Source organism: Phycodurus eques, chromosome 13 (genome assembly GCF_024500275.1).
Source record: "Phycodurus eques isolate BA_2022a chromosome 13, UOR_Pequ_1.1, whole genome shotgun sequence".
NCBI lineage: Eukaryota > Metazoa > Chordata > Actinopteri > Syngnathiformes > Syngnathidae > Phycodurus > Phycodurus eques.
Window position 1 is genome coordinate 13,786,034 of NC_084537.1, and position 25,340 is coordinate 13,811,373.

The 25,340-nt window shown below is 42.7% G+C and overlaps 2 protein-coding genes across 2 annotated transcripts; both read right to left on the reverse strand.

The window, feature by feature from the left end:
* Window positions 1-2,429: 2,429 nt before the first annotated feature.
* Window positions 2,430-7,954, reverse strand: LOC133411230 (relaxin-3 receptor 1-like). Its single transcript, XM_061693304.1, has 3 exons — window positions 7,742-7,954; window positions 4,800-5,243; window positions 2,430-3,038 (listed from the first exon to the last, which is right to left on the reverse strand). Exons 1-3 carry the CDS (start codon window positions 7,952-7,954, stop codon window positions 2,430-2,432), a joined length of 1,266 nt encoding a protein of 421 aa, XP_061549288.1.
* Window positions 7,955-16,324: 8,370 nt separating this feature from the next.
* LOC133411734 (cyclic AMP-responsive element-binding protein 3-like protein 3-A) lies at window positions 16,325-24,959 on the reverse strand. Its single transcript, XM_061694397.1, has 9 exons — window positions 24,873-24,959; window positions 23,618-23,858; window positions 22,764-22,915; window positions 21,245-21,337; window positions 21,040-21,146; window positions 18,941-19,009; window positions 18,514-18,598; window positions 18,146-18,239; window positions 16,325-16,485 (listed from the first exon to the last, which is right to left on the reverse strand). Exons 1-9 carry the CDS (start codon window positions 24,957-24,959, stop codon window positions 16,325-16,327), a joined length of 1,089 nt encoding a protein of 362 aa, XP_061550381.1.
* Window positions 24,960-25,340: the final 381 nt, after the last annotated feature.

Consider the following 25,340-nt stretch of genomic DNA (forward strand, 5'->3'; position numbering starts at 1 on the left):
GTTTGAATGTGATTGGTTAATTCTGAGCATAGCCACAACCCAACCTCTAAGAGGGAGTATACACTTGTGCAACTACATTATCTCAGTTGTTTATTTTTACTTCCACTCTCTAAAGTAATTCATTTTTTTCCTATTGGGTACAGTACAGGTTTTAGGTCACATTCAAGGTGGAAAATGTTTTGAAAGATTTTTCTTGGTTTCATTTTTTTGTATCACAAAAACCTGGCATTTGAACCACTGTGTGCAGACTTCTCTTGTCCAATGTATCTGTCAATAGTGAACAATGTTTTACGAGTGACCTGACTTACAGTTGTGAAGAAGGACACCATGATGACGCCATTTCAATTTGGTCAGGTAATTATAGCCATAGTGCACACAATGGAGGAGCAGGCGGTGTGATGTGTGTGTCTCGGTGATATTTACATATCAGCCTCTATCTGTGGGGAGCTATCGCCGATTAGCCACGTTCAGACTTGAAAGGTTGCAAAAGGGCAATAATAGCTTGGAACGGCTTTCTGCGGACAGAGCGGTCCTTTTTTCCCTGCTCTTTCATCATATGCTGAAATCAATTTTCATCACAACACTCGTTTGTCCTTTTATTTAATGTCACGATACATATACATACTCTATGTTTTCACAGGACAAAATCACAGTGTCACGCGCGCACGCAAACACAGACCAGCTCTTGCCTGCAGTCTAGTATGCATGAGGTAAATGACGGAGTCAGAGGTCAGACTACAAGTCACACATGTAAAAGCACCATAAAATGCAGTTTTCATCAGGAGTGTTTGATACAAAAAATAAAAATAAAAAAATGAAGGGGTGGGGACAACATTCAAATACCTTGAATTTTGCATTTTGCTTGATTGGGCTGAGGAAAGAAAAGTGATTGCATTGTTTAAGATTATACCTGCACCTGTAAAAATTGTTTTAATCCAGAACTGGTGAAATGTGCATAGCGACACAAAAATGGATGTGCCAAAGACTCGCTCCCTCTTGAGAGTTCAAATTGATTTTATGCATAAAACAACCAATGGCAACATTAAGGAATACAGTGAACCCCAGCCTATATTCATGGTTTTCTATTCATAAATTCACATATAATTTTCGCTGTGGAACCTACACTGAAAAAACATCTACTCGGACCGAAGCAACGTCTAATGTAAAAATACAACTTTGGCGCCATCTTATGGCATCTTGGTGCTAAGGAACCTCTTTGAAGTGAGGGGACTAGCTTCATTTCGTCAGGCCAGAGCCTTTCTAACAGAAGAAGTACTTTGTTGCTATCTTGCGGGATCTATAGGCAATTACCTATGTGTGTGTCAATCGCTCACAGATTTGTACTGTTCGCAGCATTTCTATAATGCCACAAGATGGGGCCAAACCCCTGCCGATAGGAAAGTAGGAAGTCTCCGAAGTACAGTGGGCCCAAGCGATACAAATGACCTGACTTAACAGTTTTTTAGATACAAGCTGTCTTTTGGACGATTTTTTTTCTTTGATGTGCGAGCAAAAAAATGTAGATATGAGCGCTGTACGGTGGCAGTGAACTCAACTCACTTTACAACAAGCAGAAGTTCGGCAGATAATGAAAGGTTGTTCGGAAATGAGGCTTCAAGCTTTTTACTGCCACTCCCAGTTGAAGTTTACTGTCAAACTAAAAATAAAATAAAGAGTTGCACGTTGTGCATTTAAGACAACCACATAGCTTTTAAGTCCAATGCAATGTGATGTGTTTTTACTGTGATTGGCTGGCGACCAGTTCAGGGTATATCTCGCCTCTAGCCCCACGTCAGCTTGGATAGGTGCCAGCACACCCTAGTGAGGAGAAGCGGTTCAGGGAATGGATGGACTATGTTTTTAGAAAGTACTATTTTATAGAGTCCTTTCCTATTTTTTTCAAAAGAAATGTTTTTTTTTCTGGGAGGCTGGAACGGATTCATGGCATTTCCTTTCATTTCAGTGGGGAAAGATGATTAAAGATATGAATGTTTTGAATAACAAACGTGGCGACGATGCAAATTAAAGTCATATCTCAAGGCACCACTATATGTTGAAGCAATACATCTTGACTGAGAGACTAAAATCTTTGTATGTCGGCGAGGAGGCTAAGTTTAGCCCGAGTTGTTAGCAGAAGTTAAGGCGAATTTTTGTTCCATCTGTATGCTTTTGCTATGCTGTTTATTTTTAAGGGGAATGTTGTAAGATAAGTTTGAAATTATATGAAAGTTTCAAGATCACAGTCAGTGTGTGCTATGTTTGTGGTTTAGAACTTTATACTATTAATACAGGCAATTATAAAAAAATAAAATAAAATTCAAAGAGTGGGCATCAGTTGCGTTTTTTTCACTATTCACACCAGGGCTCAGTCCCTATCGCTTGCAAATGGCAGGGGTTTACTGTAGTCCCTTTAAAATAAACCCACTTAATTACATATTGTCTTTATTTAACATGACCGAGCTTGTGGGAGCTTCCTCCACTCTCCTCCCCCTCAGAGCCTGGGTGAAAATGTTTTGTATTGGGATGGACACCTGGAGCAGAAGCTTCTTGAGTCCAGCGCGATATTCCTGGCGGATGAGGCAGTAAAGGACTGGGTTGAGGCAGCTGTTTGCCTGGGCCAGGCACACGGTCAGGGGGAAGGCATAAGCCTGCGTGTTGTAGAAGGCTTTGCTGAAGGGCACCAGGTCAAACTTGATCAACACGCCCCACAGGGTCAGAGCATGGTTGGGCAGCCAGCAGACGAAGAAAGACAGAACTACGATGGTGATGGAGCGGGTGACTTTGGAGCGGCGACGGTGGCGACCTCGCTCGCATTCGGACCTCTCTGCGACACCACCGCCTATCACGCTGCCCACCGCACGCTGGCTCAGGATAAATCTCAGGAGGAGGAGGTAGCACACGCTAATGATTATCAAAGGAAAGACAAATCCCAGAAGCACTTTTTGCATTTGATAGAGCCCAAGGAGTACTTGAGGATCCAAGTGACCTGAATCTGATGCGGAGAACCTCACCAGGCAAAGCTCATCGTCGGCAGACACCTGTGAACACAAAAGGTGTTGGTGACCTAAATCTGAAATAATGGACACGTCTGTTTCCAACAAGAAGTATAGTTTGATCCATCTATATCTGCAATGTTTTGCATTTCCAACATCCAAACCTTTGAGGACTACCAATATAGCATTTGTTTTCTTGGTATTGTACCTAAAAGGTAAGTCCATTAATTGGTCAATAATTCCTAACCATTGTCCCACAGCTATGGTTGCAAAGTTTCAGTTGGAAACTTTCATCCATCCATGTTCTTCCCCTTATCTAGGTTCGTGTTGCGAGGGCAGCAGCCTGAAACGAGAAGCCCAGACTTTCTTCCCCCAAGCAACTTTGTCCAGCTCTTCCTAGAGCATACAGAGATGTTTCCAGGCCATCTGAGAGACATAGTCCCTCCAGCATGTCCTGGGTCTTCCCCGCGGCCGCCTCCAGTGGGATGTACCAAGGAACACCTCACCAGGGGAGGCATCCAGGGGGCATCCTAACCAGATGCCCAAGCCAGCTCATCTGGCTCCTCTCGATGCAGAGGAGCAGCGCCTCAACTCTGTGCCCCTCCCGAATGACAGAACCTCTCACTCTACGTAGCGCACAGCCTGCGGAGGACACTTGTTTCAGCTGCTTGTATGCGCCATCTTGTTCTTTTGGTCATGACCTACAGCTAGTGACCTTTGGTGAGGGTGCAAACATAGATCAACCAGTAAATCGAGAGCTTTTCCTTTCGGCTCTCCTCTTTAACCACGACAGACCGATGTAGCATCCACATCGCTGCATATGCTGCATCAATCCGCCAGTCGATATCCCGCTCCATTCTTCCCTCACTCTTGAACATGACCCCAAGATACTTGAACTCATACACTTGGGGCAGGATCTCACTCCCGACCGGGAGAGGACACTCCACTGTTTTCCAACTGAGGACCATGGCCTCAGATTTGGAGGTGCTGATTCTCATCCCAACTACTTCAAACTCTGCTGTGAACAGTAGGAGTTAAAGATCACAACCTTTTGAAGCCAACAGATGCACTTCATCAGCAAAAAGCAGACGTGCAATGTTGAGGCCACCAAACCGGACCCCTTTAATGCCTGAGCTGCACCTAGAAATTCTGTCCTTAAGAGTAATTAACAGAAGAGGTGACAAAGGGGAGGAGTCCAACAAATGCGACTTACTGCTGGCAAGGCCCAAACTTTTGCCGGGTTTACATGGAGACTCTTTTGTCATTCTGATTGAATTCATTCCGATTGAAGATCTCTGGTAAACTGTTTACATGTGACGTGATCTATTCCATATATACGTGTGCGCTACATTTCATCAGAACAGATGAGTGACGTGCACATCGAGGTAAACGTCACATCATTTATCAAGATGGAGGTCTGTCGTCTTATTAGCTACAAATGAAATGCACAGTGTCTTTGCTCATCTATCTGGGACAAGCAGAACAATGAAATGCTTTTCCACTAGATGGCAGAAGGTACAATTAGCCTGTGGAGCCCCCTATTGCCATTCAAACGACATAGTAATAGTTTTGTGTTCACCTTAACAGGCTCAGCTTTCACATGAAGTAAATTTGTTTGCTGTGAGAACACATAATTTTTACTTAGGTAGTTAAGTAGATTTTAGATTCTATGGTGTTCACTTCATCAGTACTTCTACTTTTACCAGAGTCTTTATTGCACAAGTATGTATACTCATACTTAAGTACACAGTGTGAGTACTTTTGCCACCCCTGACAAATAGGTGAAAGCAAGTTAGGTCAACAAACCTGAACAGTGGTGGAGTAGATGGAATGAGGCAGTGTGACCACCAGCGAGACCACCCAAATAGCCAAACTAGCCCACTTAGCCCGAGCAGCCGCCATCCTCGGAGAGGCAATCTTCAGTGAGGTGACCAGGGAGTGGTAGCGGGTCACGCTCATGGCAGTGAGGAAGAACACGCTGGCGTACATATTCATGGTGGTGACCGAGCTCACGATCTTACACATGACCCTGCCAAAGGGCCAGCGGAAGTCCAGCACCGTGTCCACGGCCCAGAAGGGCAAGGTGAGGACGAACTGTAGGTCAGTGAGCGCCAGGTTCATCACGAAACAGTCGATGGAGGAGTAGTGGTGACCTCGGCGGCGGAAGTGAAGCAAGAAGAGTGCCAGGAGGTTACCCACGAGTCCCAAGACACACACCACCAGGTAGACCAGAGCGATGAGGACTCGTACCTAAAGTACCAAACCAACACATTAAAAAAGACAAACATAACAACCATCTATGTATAATGATCAAAATGTCATGTAACAAACATTTATTTGTACAGTGGTACCTTGACTTACATTACGAGTTTAATTCGTTCAGAAAAATAGCACCGTGGTACAAAACAATGAAAGAATTAAAGAAATAAACAGATTTTGTCCAATTGGCCGCTTACTTCAGTGTGAGTGTCTGGGGAAGAGCTGTGGCCTGCAGCAGCTCTTTTTGAATGTTCTCATTTTGAATTTGTGTGTTGAACTCTTTGTCCCAGTCGATAAAGGCGCATTGGCGACTGTGGCTCTCCTTGTCCACATGAAAGGGCATCATGGTAACTTAAATGCTCCAGTTTCACTTCACTTGAGCAGCAGCATACCTGAAGCCTGCTTGTAACTCATTCGGGCTCGCAAAAGAGCAACAACAACATAAGAAACACCAAACAATGATTTGCAACTCAAAATTCATAAGTTGATCTACCACGGTATGTTGTACTGTCAAACCAACTTCCATTTCAATGTGATCCACATTGCATTTGACAGCAAAGTGAATTTAACACATTTATATTATGAAGTTCAGATACCTAACGTTGAATGTTACTCAGTTTGAACTTTATTGTGTCTGTTGCAGGATCAGAAGCTGTAAAGTGAGAGCCAGCTGCCGGCAAGCTATGCTACAAAAGTATGTGTGTTCGGCATGAATGTGTCGCTCTTCTTCCAGTAACCTTGTTGACCCAGGCAACTCATAATGATTTGAATCGCTCGTCCAATCGCTCGTATTGGCGTTAAGCGTGAAGGGGCCGGGACTACCACATCGGACAGGACCCCAGGTGGAGACTGTGGAAAGAAGCCTCAGAGACAGCGCAGCACATCACAGCAAGGTGTAAAATGCTGGCACGCAAGGCATACATGGAGCGGCATAACTAGGTAACAGGAATAGTGTACCAGAACATCTGTACCAAATATGGACTGGAGGTCCCAGAATCAAGATGGCAGACACCACTGAAGGTGGTTGAGAACAATCAGGCAAATATCCTGTGGGACATCCAGATCGAGACCGACAAACTGGTGATGGCCATTTACAATAATAATGACCTCTATTTGTAATTCCATAGGTACCTGAGGTGAAAAAGTAAAAGCTCGTGTGCAGTCAGTGAATGGGGCAATTGTTCTGGCCTATTTCCTATGCGCTGCTTCTTTGATAAATGTGCCGTGTGTAATACATTATAGTATATTTTATGCGGAGCCTCAATACCAGGGTTGCAGTTTTTCCATTGCAGGGTGCCAGCAAAGGTATGGTGTGCGGCTAGGAACTGCAGACTATTTTATTTTTTCCCCTGATGGACCACTTTAATCGCGTTCGGTCACGACACTTGGTGTGCGGCGCAAAGTCATCATCTGCAATATATAACCAAGTTTACATTTGGGAACAAATGAAAATCCATTGTGATATGTTTATACAAATCTATCAAATCAAATTATACTAATCTTGCTATGTTTTGTCAGGTCACAATCTGTAACTGGTTTTGATCTGGATCAGAACCAGATTGAGCATTTTGTAGGAAATTAACAAAATTTAACAGCAATTTTGGCAACGCCAGCAAGGAGCTGATTTAAATCCGAACGTTAATCTTTAGTTAGTTTAATTGTGATCTGCAGTGAAAGAAGGGAGCAGCTGGAGGAACAGTTAGAAAGATGGAGGCATGCACTGGAAAGAAGAGGAATGAAGATTAGCTGAAGTAAAACAGAATATATGTGCATGAATGAGAGGGCTGGTGGGGGAAGAATGAGGCTACAGGGAGAAGAGATAGCAAGGGTGGAGGACTTTAGATACTTGGGGTCAACCGTCCAGAGCAATGGTGAGTGTGGTCAGGAAGTGAAGAAACGGGTCCAAGCAGGTTGGAACGGGTGGAGGAAGGTGTCAGGTGTGTTATGTGACAGAAGAGTCTCTGCTAGGATGAAGGGCAAAGTTTATAAGACAGTGGTGAGGCCAGCCATGATGTACGGATTAGAGACAGTGGCACTGAAGAGACTACAGGAAGCAGAGCTGGAGGTGGCGGAAATGAAAATGTTGAGGTTCGCTCGAGAAGTGACCAGGTTGGATAAAATTAGAAATGAGCTCATCAGAGGGACAGCCGAGTTTCGATGTTTTGGAGAAAAAGTTAGAGAGAGCAGACTTCGATGGTTTGGACACGTCCGGAGGAGAAATAGTGAGTATATTGGTAGAAGGATGAGGAGGATGGAGCTGCCAGGCAAGAGAGCTAGAGGAAGACCAAAGAGAAGGTTGATGGATGTCGTGACGGAAGACATGATGGCAGTTGGTGTTCGAGAGGAGGATGCAGGAGATAGGCTTACATGGAAAAGGATGACACGCTGTGGCGACCCCTAACGGGACAAGCCGAAAGGAAAAGAAGAAGAAGAATCTTTAGTTAGTTTAATTCGATCTATGATTTTTAACCAATTAAAAAAAAACTCACCACCGTGTTGGCACTGTCTCCGTGCAGATCCACAGAAGGTTCCTTGGAGAGGATCTGGAGCCAGCAGTTGAGGGACAGGTTCAAGGCAGCCAGGTTGGACCCGGCTCCGCTGGGGTTGACCAGTTTGGAGAGTTCACGCTCATCTTCCTCTCCCCCGCATGCGCTCAGCGCACCAATGGGTGCTGATGTGGAGGCGCTGCTGTTGCTCTGCATGGCTCGATCGGTGAGAGACTTTTAACGCAACTTGGCACCCACCAGCTCCTCTTTAGGAAGGTTAATTTCCAAATTGTGTTCCGGTGGGAAAGAAAAGATCTCCATAGTCCTTGGCATATGTGTAGTGAGTAATTTCTGACTCATTTAATCAATATAGGCAAATATGTAATTACTAAGTGACAGCCTATATAGGAGCATTCACAACTGTTGTAGTCACCTCCTCGCTTCTCGAGTGACGCTCACGCCTTTCAAGCCTTTTATAATCACTCACGTTCCGCTTTTGGTCAGGAGGGGGCGCCAAGGCACATTTTACATGAGAAACATTCACGACCCCATGCCACCAAACAATGACACAATGTGGTTACACACAGGTCAATTATGTACCTTCTGGCATCCAATGGAAGAGCATTAAATTGGTATGCCTGTCACTATATGCTGATGGCATTCATAGATGAACAAAGATACATTATTTGTAGTAATTGATTAGTAAATTTCAGACCAAAATAAGTGAAAGTGGATCATTTTCCATGGTTGGAGATCACTACTTGTTCTCTTTACTTTTGTGCTAAATGGTCAAAATTACATTTTAAAATGGACAGATGGGCCAGTTCATTGGTAGATAGAATTTTTTTTTTTAAATCCACATCTAAAATATTTTTTTAAATAATCAAATACATTGATGCCTTCATGTACGACTGCCTTGTTATTTGAGAGACAAGCCGTCGTTCAGCCGAATATTTTACTTTGACTTGCGAGCACATACTTGTGATATGACAGTGAAGTCCACTCAACTCATTTCACAATAAGCAGCAGTTTGGCAAATACTGAACAATTCTTGGAAAAGAGGGGCTTCAAGCTGTTTAATGCCACTCCCAGTGGAGGTTTATTGGTAAACGTAAAAAAAACGTCAAACAAAGAGAATTATACCTTTTGTATTCAAAACAACATAGCTTAGTCTTTCAGTCTGCTAGCTAATTTTAACTCTAAATAGCATGTATGTTGTGGTGCTTTAACCCTTTGAGTAATGGATTGAACACCAAGAGTGAGGCAGCACATGCAGACACACAATTTAACAGTGCTCATAGTCACAAAGAATGATTAATATTAGTGCCATACTGATTAGCTGAGAGCTCAATCAACAGTATACAGTGATCCCTCATTTTTCGTGGGTAATGAGGACCAGAACCCCCCCGCAAAAGGTGAAAAACCGCGAAGTAGGATTTGCCCCCCCCCCCCTCTCAGTAATTTTCGTGTATGTGGGTACCAGAATTATTAAAATATGTAAACACCATTTATACTTTACATATTTGAGACAAAGATTACAACAGTACACGTATTTACTTAAATCTTTATTTATAAAACCTTATACAGTCATTAACATTCATCAGCATTGCCTTTTGAGACAGGCGGAGAGGCTTGCGTTGGTGGCGGAGGAGAGGCTCTCACTTGACTCGTAGAGGCTTTAGGTTCACTCGGAGACTCTTCTGCTGGAGGCGCTGATGGTGTAGCTGGGGTTTTAACTTGGAGAAAAACATGGTGATGGGTAGTTGTTGTCTTTGTTTTTTCTTTTGCTTCATAATTCCCCCGTACAAAGACATAACCCCGTCTCTTATTACGCTGAGTTACCACACGTTTTGCTTCCTTATTGAAGCAGTTTCGCGGATGTTTGCTTCTTCTTTCTTGATGTACCGCACTGCAGATTCATTCACGCCATAATGCCGTGCACTCTTTGATCATATCTAAAAATTTCACTTTTTCGCGGATGGTCATCATCTTCTTCCTCTTGGGCATCATCTTCTTCCTCTTGGGCACCCCGGAGGTCCGCAATATGGCTGCTGATATGGCTGTATTTTTTCATTTTTTTTTTTTTTTTATAAAACTCTACTGATACAATGACCTTAATTAAAAGTTAAAAATTTTACCTAAATAAATGTTTGAAAACAAATAATTATAAAATATTAAATGCAGCTGGACGTTAAATACAACTAAAATGTACTGAAAAATGTATTGCACTGGATAAAAAAAAAAAAGTCACTAACACTATGCACATTTTTAACATTTAATTCAGGGATTCCTTCACAAATCACTGGTGAAAGCCCACATGCATCACTGTGTACTTTTCCCACACTTTAAGAATCATTGCTTTAAGCAAAATCAGTGATGTCAATTTTTTCCATACGCTTGCATTCTTTGTTCACCCATGCTGGTATTATGTCCAAATATCATCATTTACATTTAAGCATATGATGTGAAATCAGATTTTGCAGGGTGGTATTTGTACAACGGCATTCTTTGGACTGCAAGGTTTTGTAACGTCAGTGCGAAATGACGCTTATCAGACGTATTTCAAATACGTTGAGTCAAAGAGAGAGCAAAAAAGAGAGCGAGACAGAGAGACGTGGATGTGGACCATTTGCATTTCTTACAAGACAGTGTGTTGTGTTTTTAATTAACACAGTCAATGCACCACTGTGTCCGAGAGAGGAGGTTGCATGGACACAGGTGTCAATTTCCTCCTGAACTCGCTCATGTTGCCCTGATGTAGAGTTTATTGTTTGTTTGTTTTCCTTTGAACAAGCACTTACACCAATGGAAAGGCAGTCAGACAGATACCGAATCAAGCTGTGAAGCTGCTCATTTGTATTCTCCAGAAGCATTCCAAAGCATTTTAGTCTACTATTGACCTAATTTTGTGTCTTGCACCACTGATTTGCAAATGCATTCCCCTAATGTCACCCCATGCGCTATAAATGAGGCAAAATGTGAACGAAAATAACGCAGAAGTTCATATGCTGTTTTTGTTTCTGTGTGAATGCCTGCACACAAATTATTATTATTATGAAGGGAAATGGCTTTGAGTGACTAAAATTGCTCTTTATATTAGCTTTTCACTTCATTTACCTCACTCACGCATTAATTACATTTCTCAGGACTGAGAACATTGGGCGAGTTTTAATCTAATGGTGAGAAAGATGCTTTTTATTCATCTGTGAATGACCTTCACATGTCTTAAACTTAGTAGAGGGTGGAAAAAAATAAAGTGTTCTTGACTCCAGTGTACTTTCATATAAGGGATTTGGAATAAAATTAAATTTAATGCAGAAATGTAAAAAAAGAAACTCAAAATGCAGATTTTAACACTACTATCTGCTCTCTCCTGATGCACCAAGCTTCTCTGCCTTTTCTATTTTCTATATCCTACTTAGCTCAGCAGAATCTATTTAGTATGTTACTACCTTTGTCTTTCGCTCCGCCACCTATGGCTACTGTTTTCTGCTTATGGAGGGAGTATCATCGTTGTTGCTGTCACCATGGAACTATTACTGTGGTTGATATAGCTGTTGTTGTGCCCATTGTTCGCTCATTCCTCTTCCAGCTTTATCCTGTATTCTCTCTCTATCTACCCTATGTCCCTCTGTCTCTTCATCTCAAACCAACTCGCTGAGGCAGACAGTGGCACCACAGAACCTGGGTTCTGTTCCATGTTACTTCCTTAAACAGAGTTTTTCCCTTGGCACCCACCCTGGACTGGTCACCAGACAATATTAGGGCACATATAGACAATACGAAAAATCTGCCAATAACAGGGGGAACCCCAAAAAGTTTTGGGGAAAAACACTGAGGTTTTCCACAAATTACGGATCGGTTTAAAAAAAGATGAAAAGGCAGTCAGGCAAGAAGTTTAGGGGCAGGTTTCAAATTATTTTATCATGGTGTAGATTGGAAAAGAAATGGAGTAGGGCTTGTTTTAAAGGAAGAGTTAGTTAAGAATGCCTTGGAGGTGAAAAGAGTATCAGATCGAGTGGTGAGATACTTCCTACCTATAACCAGACTCGTCGTTGCCCTTGATAAGGCCGACCAAGGTGGTGTTGTCTGCAAATTTGATCAACATGATGGAGTTGTTGGTTGAGGTGCACTTACTGGTGTATAGTGAATAGAGAAATGGTGACAGCACACACCCCTTAGGAGCTCCAATGTTGGTGGACTGGAAATCAGACATGTAACGGGCAAGCCGCACCTGCTGTTGCCTGTTGGTGAGGAAATCCATAATCCAGCGTCAGATAGAGGGTTCCACCTCAATCAGTAACATCTTCCCCTGCAGCCACTCGGGTGTGATTGTATTAAAGGCTTCACTGAAATCCACAAACAGTATCCTGACTTAAGAGCTTGGATAATCAAGGTGGTCCAGAGCAAAATGCAGGCTAAGGTTAACTGCATCATCCACTGAGCGGTTTGCTCTGTGTTTGAACTTCAGTGGATCAAGATGGGGAGCTGTGATGGATTTGAGATGGGACAGAACCAGCCGCTATAGACATTTCATGACCACAGATGTAAGGGCCACGGGTCTTCTTTGGGACTGGATGATTATGGAGGATTTAAAATGGGCAGGAACCTCATATAAAACAACAGACTGATTGAAAATGTCTGTAAAGACTGCAGCAAGCTACCTGGCGCAGTGCTTCAGAGTGGCAGGCGAGATCCCATCTGGCCCCCCTGCTTTCCTTGGATACTGCCGGCTGAATAGCCAGTGTACTTTCTTCTCTTCAATAGTAAAGGGAGCTTGTTTGTGAGAGGGAGTGTTCACCTCCATGCTTAGGTGGATTGCATGGTTATGAGGCTGTGTGGATACAATACCCTGATCCAGCCTGGAGGGGGGAGGGAGGAGAAGAAGACCTCTCAAATCGGGTATAAAATTCATTAAAATCATAGGGCAGTTTAAAAGATGGGGTGGCTTGTTGTATTTTATTTTTATCGCCTGTCAACCATGTGGTGAAAGCTCAGAAAGGAATTAGGTTGAGCGGCTTTTCAAGAAGAGGTGAGACAGGCTCTCGGTGGACAGGAGGGAGCTTCCAGAAGACTGGACCACTACAGCCAAGGTAATCAGAGAGACAAGCAGTAGAGTACTTGGTGTATCTTCTAGCAGGAAAGGGAAGAAGGAGATTATGCCTCAAACCTCAAAACCTTCAAAGTACAGGAAATCATACAATGAAAAAGGTTAGCTAAGAAGAAGTGGGACACTGAGAGAACTGAGGAGAGGATAAATGAATACGTGGAGATGCGACATAGGGTAAAGGTAGAGGTGGCAAAGGCCAAACAAGAGCCACATGATGACGTGTGCCATGTTGGACACTAAAGCAGAAATAGATCTGTACAAGTTGAACAGACAGAGAGATAGAGATGGGAAGGAGGTGCAGCAGGTTAGGGTGATTAAGGATCGAGATGGAAATGTGTTGACTGGTGCTAGTAGTGTGCTGGATAGATGGAAGGGATACTTTGAGGAGTTGATGAATGAGGAAAATGATAGAGAAGAGGCAAGTGTGGTGGACCAGGAAGTGGCAATGATAAGTAAAGGCACTAAAGAGGATGCAAAATGGAAAGGCAGTTGGTCCTGATGACATAGTGGAGGTATGGAAGCATCTAGGAGAGGTGGCTGTGGAGTTTTTGACCGCCTTGTTCAACAGGATTCTAAGGGGTGAGAAGATGCCTGAGGAATGGAGGGAAAGTGTGCTGGTGTCCATTTTTAAGAACAAGGATAATGTGCAGATCTGTGGGAGCTATAGAGGAATAAAGTTGATGAGCCACGCAATGAAGTTATGGGAAAGAGTAGTGGAGGCTACAATCAGGACAGAAGTGAGCATTTGCGGGCAACAGTATGAAAGAGAACCACAAAGAGAGAGTAACACAGATGCATTTATTTGACTTGAGGGTATTGATGGAGAAGTACGGAGAAGGTTGGAAGGAGCTACATTGTGTCTTTCTAGGTCTAGGGAAGCCTATGTATCCAGAGAGGAACTGTGGTACTGCATGCGGAAGTCTGGTGTGGCAGAGAAGTGTGTTAGACTAGTAAAGGAAATGTGGGGGCAGCAGAACAGCGGTGAGGTGTGCTGTAGGTGTGACAGAGGAGTTCATGGTGGAGGTGGGACTGCACCAGGGATCAGCCCTGAGCCCCTTCCTGTTTGCAGTGGAGATGCATAGGCTGACAGAGGAGGTTAGACTGGAATCCCCATGGACCATGATGTTCGCAGATGCCATTGTAATCTGCAGTGAAAGCAGGGAGCAGGTGGAGGAACAGTGAGAAAGATGGAGGCATGGACTGGAAAGGAGAGGAATGAAGATTTGCCAAAGTAAGAGAGAATATATGTGCATAAATGAGAGTGGTGGAGGGGGAAGAGTGAGGCTACAGGGAGAAGAGATAGCAAGGACTTTAAATTTTTGGTCAACAGTCTAGAGCACAGGTGTCAAACTCAATGCCCGGGGGCCAGATCCGGACCAACACATTATTTTATGTGGCCCACGAAAGCAACTCATGTGCATCAACTCCTGTGATTCTTACTCAAATCTGTACCGAAATTTTAAATTGTGATATATTATAAATAATGTTCAAATATTGCAAGCATTTTTTGTTACCAATCCCCCTTTTTTTGTTTTTACAGTAACTGAACAGCCTAGTATCCTTGAGTTCTGATTTCAGAATTGGTTATTCATCTACAATATTTGTTGTGTATATGCAATAATATGAGGGGATTAGCCATTTATATGGTTTCACAGTCATAACGGCCCTCTGTGGGAAATCGTAACTTCGTGGCCCGCGACAAAAATGAGTTTGACACCCCTGGTCTAGAGCAATGGTGAGTGTGGTAAGGAAGTAAAGAAACTGGTCCAAGTAGGTTGGAACGGGTGGAGGAAGGTGTCAGGTGTATTATGTGATAGAAGAGTTTCTGCTAGGATGAAGGGCAACGTTTATAAGACAGTGGTGAGGCCAGCCATGACGTACGGATTAGAGACAGTGGCACTGAAGAGACTACAGGAAGCAGAGCTGGAGGTGGCGGAAATGAAGATGTTGAGGTTTTCTCAAGGAGTGACCAGGTTGGATAGGATTGGAAATGAGCTCATCGGAGGGACGGCCAAGGTTAAGTATTTTGAGACAAAGTTAGAGAGAGTAGACTTCAATGGTTTGGACACGTCCAGAGGACAGTTAGTGAGTATATTGGTAGAAGGATGATGATGATGGAGCTGCCAGGCAAGAGTGCTTGAGGAAGACCAAAGAAAAGGTTGGTAGATGTAGTGGGGGAAGACATGAGGGCAGTTGTGTTAGAGAGGAGGATGCGGGAGATAGGCTTGCATGGAAAAGGATGACCTTCAACTATGGTGACCCCTAATGGGACAAGCCGAAAGGAAAAGAAGACGTGCAGTGTTAATACTCAAACTGTTAATAATGTTACACTGGCTTACGATAATATTAAATCTTTTTTTAGGAATAAAACCTACCTCTGGTTTTTGATTAATACTATTTTAAAGATGGCAGCATGGTGTCACATCTGCCTCAAAGTTCTGAGATCCTGGGTTCAAATCCCGCCTCCCTGTGTGGTGCTTGCATGTTCTCCCTGTGCCTGTGTGGGTTTTGTCCGGTTTCTTTCCACATTCCAAAAACATGCATGGCAGGTTAATTGAAGACTCTAAATTGTCCATAGGTGTGAATGTGTGTGTGAATGATTGTCTGTATGTGCCCTGCGATTGGGTGGCAACCGGTTCATGGTGTACCCCACCTCTCGCCTGAAATCAGCTCAGCTCGGCAACAGCTCACCTGCGACCTTAGTGAGGATAAGCGCCTCAGAAGATGGATGGATGGATATTTTAAAGGTCTACTGTCTCTGAAAGGACTACGCTACTGTATGTTAATCTTAATCATTATGGTAGTACTTGGAGAGCTGAGTATTTTTGGAGGTGGTACTCGGTATACAAAAAAGTTTGAGAATCAATGCATTGGTACATACAGCTCTGGAAAAAAAATTAAGAGACTGCAAAATGATCAATTTCTCTTATTGTTATGTTTTAGTAAAATGTATGTTTTTATTTTATTCCACAAACTACTTCCATGATACATTCATCCATCAAATTGTCCATACCGCTTATCGTCACTAGGGTCACGGGCGTGCTGGAGCCTATCCCAGCTGAAAACAATATGAAAACATTTTGAAAATATTCAACATTTTCCAAGGAGTGCCTCATTTGAACCATTCCAAAAAGCCTTGTAAATCACTCATCTGTATGGTAACCAACAATGTACATTTAATGTAGATAATAAAATTCTCCTAGATGGCTCATAGTGCACAAAACAGGAAGTCCTATATCATCACCACAGTACATAGCAGCTGTTCCAAAGTGGCATAAGAGTGACATCTGACCTCTATCAACTTGAATATGTTATTTGTGTGTTATGGCAACCACTTGATGAGTCCTCTTTCCTGCCCATAGAGAAAGCCGTGCTGAAAACCAGTGAGACTCATTTGGATGCTGCGCCTGAAAGCCTTTGCTGTGTATTTCTTCCCGAGGGTCCGCAGACATCAATGGTCGTTGCTCGGCCTGTGATCATGTTGCTGGGATGCTGGCAGCTTCGCCGTTGGGCAGCCTTTTCAAAAGCTTCTCCGCTACACTACTGAGGGCTGCCGTGCTCCCGGAGAACGAGAAGGGAGGACGAGTAGAAGCGACCTCTTTCACTTGGTCGACCGACTGCAGAGAGCGTGACGGCACTGGGGGACATAAACATGGAGGGGGGGTACGTCATGTTTTTTTCATAGAGTGTGGAGATTGGAGAAGGGAAAGTCAGGGCCAGTTCTCTTCTGGCCTTAGCAAGATCTGAAGAATTGACCTTCATTTACAAATTAAATTCTAACATTTGTTCCATGAAATTGTATTTATTTTTTCCCAACAGTCTGTTCTAGTCATTTTGTAGTATTTCTCTGGCTGCAGTGCTTCCAGTACATGTATGTTGGATTTTTTTGTCCAATAAAATTTCAGCCTGTATGTGTTGCCGTGTCAATCTAATCTTCCCAGGGCTTTCAGAATCAGCAGTGCTGGCCGATTTAATGTAAACTATGTGATATACTTTTAGGTTACTCGCTAACGGAGAAACTAACAGCTGTTAGAAAAGTGCAGTTGTTTGTTTACATTCAACCTTCAGCTGCTGCAGTCAACATGAGTGACGTCATGCAAGCTGTGATCGCAAGATCACAATTTCAGGATCCCGGGAAACTCTTTGTGGTGCAGCGTGAGTAAAATGAGCTCTTGTATATTTGAGTGAGAAAATAATATTTTTGAAAATGTATTATGATTTTATTCACTGTTATTTCATCTTTATCTTAGACCATGTGTACAGAACCTTTTTAAAGGTGAAGTTGTATTTTTTTTTTAAAATAAAGCTGAGTTGAGTTGAGATATGAGTAATAGAGCTGTTTCTATTTTTCCTTTTCCACAACAATGAGGCGCTCTAAAGTGGCCCTGTTAGCCCGTGTCCACACACTGGCTGTCACCTCTGGCTTTTTTTTCCCCTCTCGCTCTCCCGACTTCTCTCTGTGATGTGCGTGCACTCTTGGCTGACAAAGCAGACATGCCAGCCCGAAGCCCATCCATTCACTGGCTGTCAAGTCGGACTTAAAAAATAAATAAAAAATAAAAAAATCACTCTTCCTTCTTTCCCTGTGCGATGTGTGCGCACTCATAGCTGGCAATAAGGCACTCCAAAGCAGCAATGTCAGCAGACCGAAGCAAAAACGCCATTTCATGGTTAGGCATAGCTAGCTAGGTAACTCCACGTCACGATTGTGTCGGATAACCGCTGATGCGAACAAAGTCGCTAAAATCCTTATATAGTGGGGGAGAGGCGACTCATGCCAGACTCCAAAGTGCGTTATGCAGCGTTGTTTTTGGCATGTCTCAAAAATCTGGAAAATTGAAATGGTCAAAAAGTTAATGCTATATCTGCACACGCCTCGGGATCCCCCCGGAAGAGCTGGACGAAGTGGCTGGGGAGAGGGAAGTCTGGGCTTCCCTGTGGAAGAATATGGATGGATGGATAGATAATTGAGAAGGGGGAGACACAATACTTTTTCATGGCACTGTGTTATGCACTTAGAAACAAATTTCTGAATTCACTTTATAGGGTCTATAATGATCAGCGTCTCGCTTTTATTGAAATGATTTCTTGTTTTGTCATGTAAGTCGATTAATATCGATTCTGAACGGCTCCAGTTGAGATGCATGGCGTAGTTGCGGGCCTATATGTTGCATTTTTGATGGTTTCTGTAATTGCAAAGTGATATTAGTGGTATTAAGAGGTGGATTACGTTCTCACTGAAGGCCCAGGTGCCAAATATACGACCCTGCCTCATATATATATATATATACACACACCTGAGGTCTCTTTGTACCCTCCTTGGCTTGGTTGACTGTAGGGATCTGGCTTCATATTTGAGGAAATAATGAGAGAGAAGGAAATGAGCAAAACCTGCAGCGAATATTAACAGAAGACAAGAGGAGAGGGAGGAAAGGCTATTAGAAAGTTATTAGGTACAGCATACGCAACCTTTTACCCAACATGCGACCCTAGGTGCTTTACAAACCTCCCATTTGATTAAGATCTAAAAGATCCATACAACAGTGCAGTGGACCACAGGCAATGCTTGTTAAATCATGTGCATTGGCACGCCGGCGCATTTATTATTTAGATGTTGCCAAGAGTGCGGTGACGACAATTTAATGTAGAGTGCGGTTTAACTCACCAGGAGGCAGGTCCCTCTTTGTGTTGTTTTGTTGCAGCTGTTAGGCAGGAGAGCTTGGAGCTGGCTCAGCTGCTCCAGCAAAGTGCTGTTATGCAAAGACACACAAGACAATGACTGTTGACATTTACCAAGCGCATTTAACATAAGTTTGATTGATTAGTTAATTTTGAACACAGCCACATCCCCACTAGTAGAGGTTGTGCATACGTGTGCGACCACATTATGTTAGCTGTTTATTTTTATTGGTCACATTAACAGTGGAAAAAGTTTTGAAATGATTTATCTTGGCCTCATCTTTTATATCGGACAAACCTGGCATTTGAACCCAAGATGTGTAGACATTTTATATCCACTGTAAATGTTGTCATATCTTGATTATGGTAAAATGACTGTCATGTCCAAGGGGTCATGAACATCTTCCTCTTACTTGTTTGTCTCCTCCAGTCTGTGGACCTTCCTCTGCAGCTGGAGGTTGTGAGCGCTGCATGCAGACATCCTAGGGAAGGAGAAGGGGAAAGGCAGATACAATGAGGGAAAAGGGTATCAAAAATCTCAAGATAGAACAGCGCATTGTCTCCCCTTTTTTTCCCTCCCTTGCCAATATATGTTTGAGTGTTATCTCTGTCTTCCAATGACTCCAGCCCTCAGCCCGTTCTTTCTTTCTGCTTCTGCTGCTGCTGCCTCTATTGTTTCTCTTCATCACTATGAGTCATCCGCCATTGTGGCCCTCTGACTGAGCTGAGTCATGACTAATAACAGCACACCGGCGATATTCTCTGGTTGTGGCTCTCTAAATTACCAAAAGAATGCCGACTCGGCAACAGGGAGTGTGTGAAATATGTTTTCATTTGATCATAAAATGAAGAGGTGTAGACCTGTGTGGACGTCTCCAAATGATAAAGTTATTGTATTTGAGATTTGGAATTGATTGCCGACATGTTCAATGTTTTGTAATTTTTAAGATTAATTTGGTGTTGAGACCATGTAACATAAACAAGTCACTTGAGTGTCACAGAGTGTCATTTCTTCAGTGTTGTCCCAAGAAAATATATAATAAAACGTACATAAAATGGGGGCGGCACGGTGGCCGACTGGTTCGAACGTCAGCCTCACAGTTCTGAGGACCCGGGTTCAATCCCCGGCCCCGCCTGTGTGGAGTTTGCATGTTCTCCCCGTGCCTGCGTGGGTTTTCTCCGGGCACTCCGGTTTCCTCCCACATCCCAAAAACATGCATGAATTGAAGACTCTAAATTGCCCGTAGGTGTGAATGTGGGTGCGAATGGTTGTTTGTTTGTGTGTGCCCTGCGATTGGCTGGCAACCAGTTCAGGGTGTACCCCGCCTCCTGCCCGATGATAGCTGGGATTGGCTCCAGCGCGCCCGCGACCCTAGTGAGGAGAAGCGGCTCAGAGAATGGATGGATGGATGGATGGACATAAAATGGGAAGTATGTACTCACTTTTGTGAGATTGTATAAATATACTGCAACTCAGAGTAATCCATCAGTGACTTCAACAAAACAAAGGACAACATCCACCTGGGCTCCCTTTGTCTGAGACCAATTACTGTATTGCTGTGTGTCTAGAAAGAACTGAACTGAACTAGTTAATGGCATAGGAGGCCAGGAGTCGAGCGAGTGATTGTTAGCAGCAGCCGTTTGAAACAATGCAACACATATGATGATGATGATGTTTGCAGACGTGTTGAAGGCCCAGGCCTGTCAACGTGTGGGAGGACGGTAGCAGCGATTAGGTTTAGTGTGTGACAAAGGTTAGCAAGTGGGGGGTTACCAAGCATGAGGGTAGAGCATAAAATAAGTACTGTAGCTCTCTCTCTCTCTCTCTCTCTCTCTCTCTCTCTCTCTCTCTCTCTCTCTCTCTCTCTCTCGCCTTAATAATAAACCAAGCCACTTAATTATTGAACAAGGTGTTTTTGTAATTGAGGGAATTGCTTCTTTTGTGACTCCGAAATGATTGTTTGTTGTTCTAACAGTGTTCCAGTCACATTCATTCTACCACGTTCACTCTTAGGGGGCTGACATACTCGAGTCCATTCATGTGTGGTCTTTGTTTCTTTCAGTTCAAAGTGAAACTTTCTCTGCTTTGTTCTATGTTTTGGGTTAGCTTCTGTTTACACTTTTGAAATTACTTTCACACACACAATTTTTGACTCTCATTTTGTTTTAACCAGTGAGTTTATGGTGAATAATCTTTTTTTATGTGTGAGAGGTTTTGGGTATACATGAGTGTGTGAGAGGTTTCGTAGTTGTGTGTGTGTGCGTGCGCATCAGTGTTTGTGTGAAGGGGAGGTTTTTCGATGTGTGTGTATGTGAGAGACATGTGAGACATTTGTTGTTGCCTGTGAGAGTTTGTTTGGTGTGTCTGAGATTTTTTTGTTGTGTGAGAGTTTTTTGAGTGTGTGTGTGTGTGTGTGTGCTAAGTATTTTGGTGTGTGTATGAGGTTTCTTTGTTTAGTGTGAGAGTGTTTTTGTTGTGTGTGACTTTTTGGTTAGTGTGAGAGACGGGTACCTTTCTTCCAGACTATCCACATATTCCCTCTTCTTTTTGCGGCTCTCTTGAGCTGAGTGCTTGTTGCGTATTTTCCGACGGATCTTCTTCAAAACATGCTCCTCACACTTGTGATGAAATACAAGGGGGGCGGGGGGAACGTGAATACGTTGTAGCTAACAGCAGAGGTTGCGTAACTTATGTGTACGTGGCGTGCCTCGTTCACCTTAGATAGAGGCAGTTCGCTGGGCAAGTTAATGCCTTCTTTTGCTAGAAGTGTCTTCTCATCCTCATTAAGAACAAGCTCTTGCAGAGGATGCTGGGGAATTATCTGTAATATTGAAATAGACAGAATGCGTATTAAATCAACATATAAATATAATATGTTAAGAGGGGGCGGCGCGGTGTGTGACTGGTTAGCACATCTGCCTCACAGTACTGAGGACCGGGGTTCACATCCCAGCCCCGCCTGTGTGGAGTTTGCATGTTCTCCCCGTGCCTGCGTGGGTTTTCTCCGGGCACTCCGGTTTCCTCCCACATCCCAAAAACATGCGTGGTAGGTTCATCGAAAACTCTAAATTGTCCGTAGGTGTGAATGTGTGTGCAAATGGTTGTTTGTTTCTATGTGCCATGCAATTGGCTGGCGACCAGTTCAGGGTGTACCCCGCCTCCCGCCCAAAGATATCTGGGATATGCTCCCGCAGCCTGCGACCCTAGGGAGGATAAATGGTAAAGAGGGTGGATGGATGGATGTAAAGAGGGCAGCTCACCTTAAGAGCGCACTAGATTTAACCATCCTTCCCCATTTCATTGTGCAGTGTACGGTATAGGTGCACACAGCTTTAAAAGGCACTCAATGAAAGAAATATAATTTGATTTCAGGCCTAGAGATGTATTGGAATCAAATTAAAAACTTTTTTTCCCCCTTTTATGTTATTCTTAGAATTATTTTATTATAATCGTCCGCGACCCTAGTGAGGATAAGCGGTTCAGAAAATGGAAGGAAGGATGGATAATCATTCCCCTTTTCTATCGGGTCACTGATGGCATACATGCGCCTGATTTCAATGCAGGCTGCGTGGGTTGAGGTCACACTGAATGGTTGTCTGCCCTGATACTGATACGAGTGAGTTTTATTTTATTTTTTTGTATTTTTTTGAGAGACAAGGCGTTATTCAGTGGTTTTATGTTTTTTTTTTTGTTTGTTTATTTGACTTGCGAGCAAAAAGATCTCAACTCACTTCACAACAAGCAGCAGTTTGGCAGATAGTGAACAATTCTTCAAAAAAGAGGCTTCAAGCTGTTCATTGCCACTCTCAGTTGAGGTTTACTGTCAAACTAACGAACAATGCAAAATGCCATAGACGGGATAAGAAATACCATCAGTTTTGCTGTTTATAAACATTTAAGCAATGGATAGTTAAACACAAATGGTGGCGCAACAAATGTAGACAGACAATATACTAATATTATTATTGATATTCTTTATTCTTGGCGCAAAATGACTAAATTTTCTGCAATATTACTGAGTCGATTGTGAAGGAAGGAGCAACACAATGTCCATTGAATTGAACACAATGTCCATTGAATTGAAGAACTGTGGCAATAAAAGTTCAATTCTTTCCGTTCTATTGAATTGTCATAACTGTATGTAAGTACAATATTATAGTGTTATTTTTGTTGTTAAAAACACATTGCTTTCTGTGTGAATTAGACACAAATATACAGAATGACAACAAATTTACTTGAGATGTTTCTTCGCTTACTTTCTTTCCCAGATTGGATAAGAGCAGGTCCTTCACTGTAAGCGTCTGACTTGATGACGTTGTGGAACTTTGATTTGATGTGAGGTAGTACGCCATTCCCAGCTTCTCCTGGAGGCCATCAGACTCCCAGCCTTTAAAAACATAAGCAGTTAAGTAACCATTCAGAAGATTTAAAATAAATGTATTTATTTATTTATTTTTTTAAATCAAACCTAGGTCACTGATGCTATGGACCTATCGCTCCAAAATATGAATGCTGCCCTTTAAAGTAGCCCTTGATTGTGAAGGGAACCAAATTTGGCAGCATAAGTAGTAAAGATTTTATATATATAATAAATAACTTATATATTAAGCCTGACGTTTTTGTGCTAACACTGACTGCTATGTTGAACTGTTCATAATTCATTTCACCAAGTGTCTTCAATTAACCTAAAACGCATGTTTTTTTACGATGTGGGAGGAAACCCGAGTACCCGGAGAAAACCCACGCAGGCAGGGACAGAACATGCAAGCTCCACACGGGAGGCCGGCTTTGAACTTGGGTCCTCAGAACTGTGAGGCAGACGTGTTAACCAGTATGACACTGTGCCGCCCCCTAGTGCCATTCCCCAAGAATGAAAAGAAATTTAAATCTTATCTGAACTTCAAAAATTTACTTTCAACTTATTACTCTACAGCAAATGTTATGACAAGTTACTATAAAATTGTAACCCAGCTTGTGACATAGATATCAGACAAATTGTGGTTTCTGTCAAACAGTCTGGTGACAGCAAATTCTAATCTTTTTTCCATTACATGGCATCCTCACTTTTAAACTGGAAATGAAATCCTACCCAGATCAATGTGAACATCAGGCGTAATTTGATTTTCATGTTTGCAGGGTGGAAGCTGCACGGATGTGAAGCCTGGAAATGAAGCGCAGGAGGGCAGTTGGAGTCCGCCGGCCAAGTCGGGCATGTCGCTATCCGGGGTGAGAGGGGACCACGGAGGAGAGGTCGGAGGTGAGGAAGACTCACTCCCAGCCAGCAGAGAGTCCAAAAAGTCGTCGGGACCTTTTCCGTCTGGGCTCTCCGCCTGCAGAGGAGGTTATGTTTGGTACAGTATGTATAGAGATAACAGTGGTGCCCTGGCTTACAAGTTTAATACGTTCCGTGACTACATCTCAAATCATCTTTCCTCATTGAAATGATTGGAAAATAATTTGCTCCAACCTCCCAAAAAAAACTCAACAATTCTTTTTTTTTTTTTTTTTTTTTTTTTTTTACAATATCGCACTCTGCTGTATTCTACATACACAAAAATAGTAATAATATAATTAAATCGAATGTAATGAAACAGTTTGTGCGTCATGATTTCGTGCTGCAATGCCCATTGATGTTGTGCTCCCTCTGGTGTGCATGCAGTATTATACATACAGACACACTACACGTTGTATACAGTGCATCTACACCTATGCCATCTATGTTAGCTGAGAAACTACATGGTTCAGTTAAAGATTTTGCATTTTAAAAGTATGCAATGTTTAATTCATGAATTAATGTTTAATTATCTTTTGTTTTAAGTCTCAATTTTACAGTAAACCTCCACTAGGAGTGACAAGCAGCTTGAGGCAAGCACGCTTTGGCTCTTATATGGAGAGTCTTTTCATTTTCTCAAAGTGATGTTATATGATAGTCCCCCATTTCTTGACAGTGAGACAGAATACTACTGAATACTTTAAAGAGTGAGTTTTAATAGGTTCAGGTTCCTTTGATAAATTTAAATATGTTGAAGGCATATTGTAGGGGTAAAACGATTTTTTTTAAAAATGTTTTAATAAGGTCTCTATATTGTAGATTTTCACCTATTGTGGGTGAAAGTTCTCATGTTTTTTTTCCCGATATCAGTGAATTTACAACGTTTAATTGGCAATACTGATGGGATCCTTATCATCCCCTACAAACAAGACCACATAGCAGCCAGTTCATTTACTTGTGATACAGCCACTAGAGAGCAATTTAAGTACAGTACATGACGCAGTGCCTTTATTATAGTCCTGTTAGAGTGCTCATGTTCAGGGCCGCGCTGCAAAATGACCAGTGTACTTACGTCATACATGGTGATGGGCCACGGTGGGTTGCCATGGCAGGTGCTGGTTTCATCTTTGGTCCTGAAGAGCAGGTCAATGAGATCCATCCTGCCTTTTCCCTGAAAAGAGGAAAATTAGAGCCACCGTTTTTCCAAGTACACTCGAATTACTTTGTAGACTAAACAACTCACAAAAAATGGTTTGGACACCGGACAAAGATACTGCAGTTTTTTTTCTTTACTCCTGTAGGCCAGTGGTTCTCAAACTGGGGTCCCCGCACCCCTTGGGGTCCACAAGCTGTAGTTTGGGGGTCTGCAAAATAATTTTCAATCCACTATTATGTTGTATCATTTTTTTAAAAATGCATACCTACGTATCACGATCGACGCGGCAATAAAACAAACATGATAAACTAATTACTCCTCCCTTCCTTAGCTTTGGGACAATAAAAGCTCCGATATGAATGTGACGGATCATCACATAAATCT

Bases quoted from the DNA above. Each gene is read 5' to 3' on its own strand.
- LOC133411230 (XM_061693304.1), bottom strand. From the start codon at position 7,954: ATGCAGAGCAACAGCAGCGCCTCCACATCAGCACCCATTGGTGCGCTG. The intron at 5,244-7,741 runs GTGAGTTTTTTT...TTGGTACTTTAG, and splicing joins GAGACAGTGCCAACACGGTG to GTACGAGTCCTCATCGCTCT. The intron at 3,039-4,799 runs GTTTGTTGACCT...TTGTGTTCACAG, and splicing joins TCTACTCCACCACTGTTCAG to GTGTCTGCCGACGATGAGCT.
- LOC133411734 (XM_061694397.1), bottom strand. From the start codon at position 24,959: ATGGATCTCATTGACCTGCTCTTCAGGACCAAAGATGAAACCAGCACC. The intron at 21,338-22,763 runs GTAAATTTGTTG...ATAATTCCCCAG, and splicing joins TAAGCGAAGAAACATCTCAA to CATCCTCTGCAAGAGCTTGT. The intron at 16,486-18,145 runs GTGTGTGTATAT...TATGTCCCCCAG, and splicing joins AGGGTACAAAGAGACCTCAG to TGCCGTCACGCTCTCTGCAG.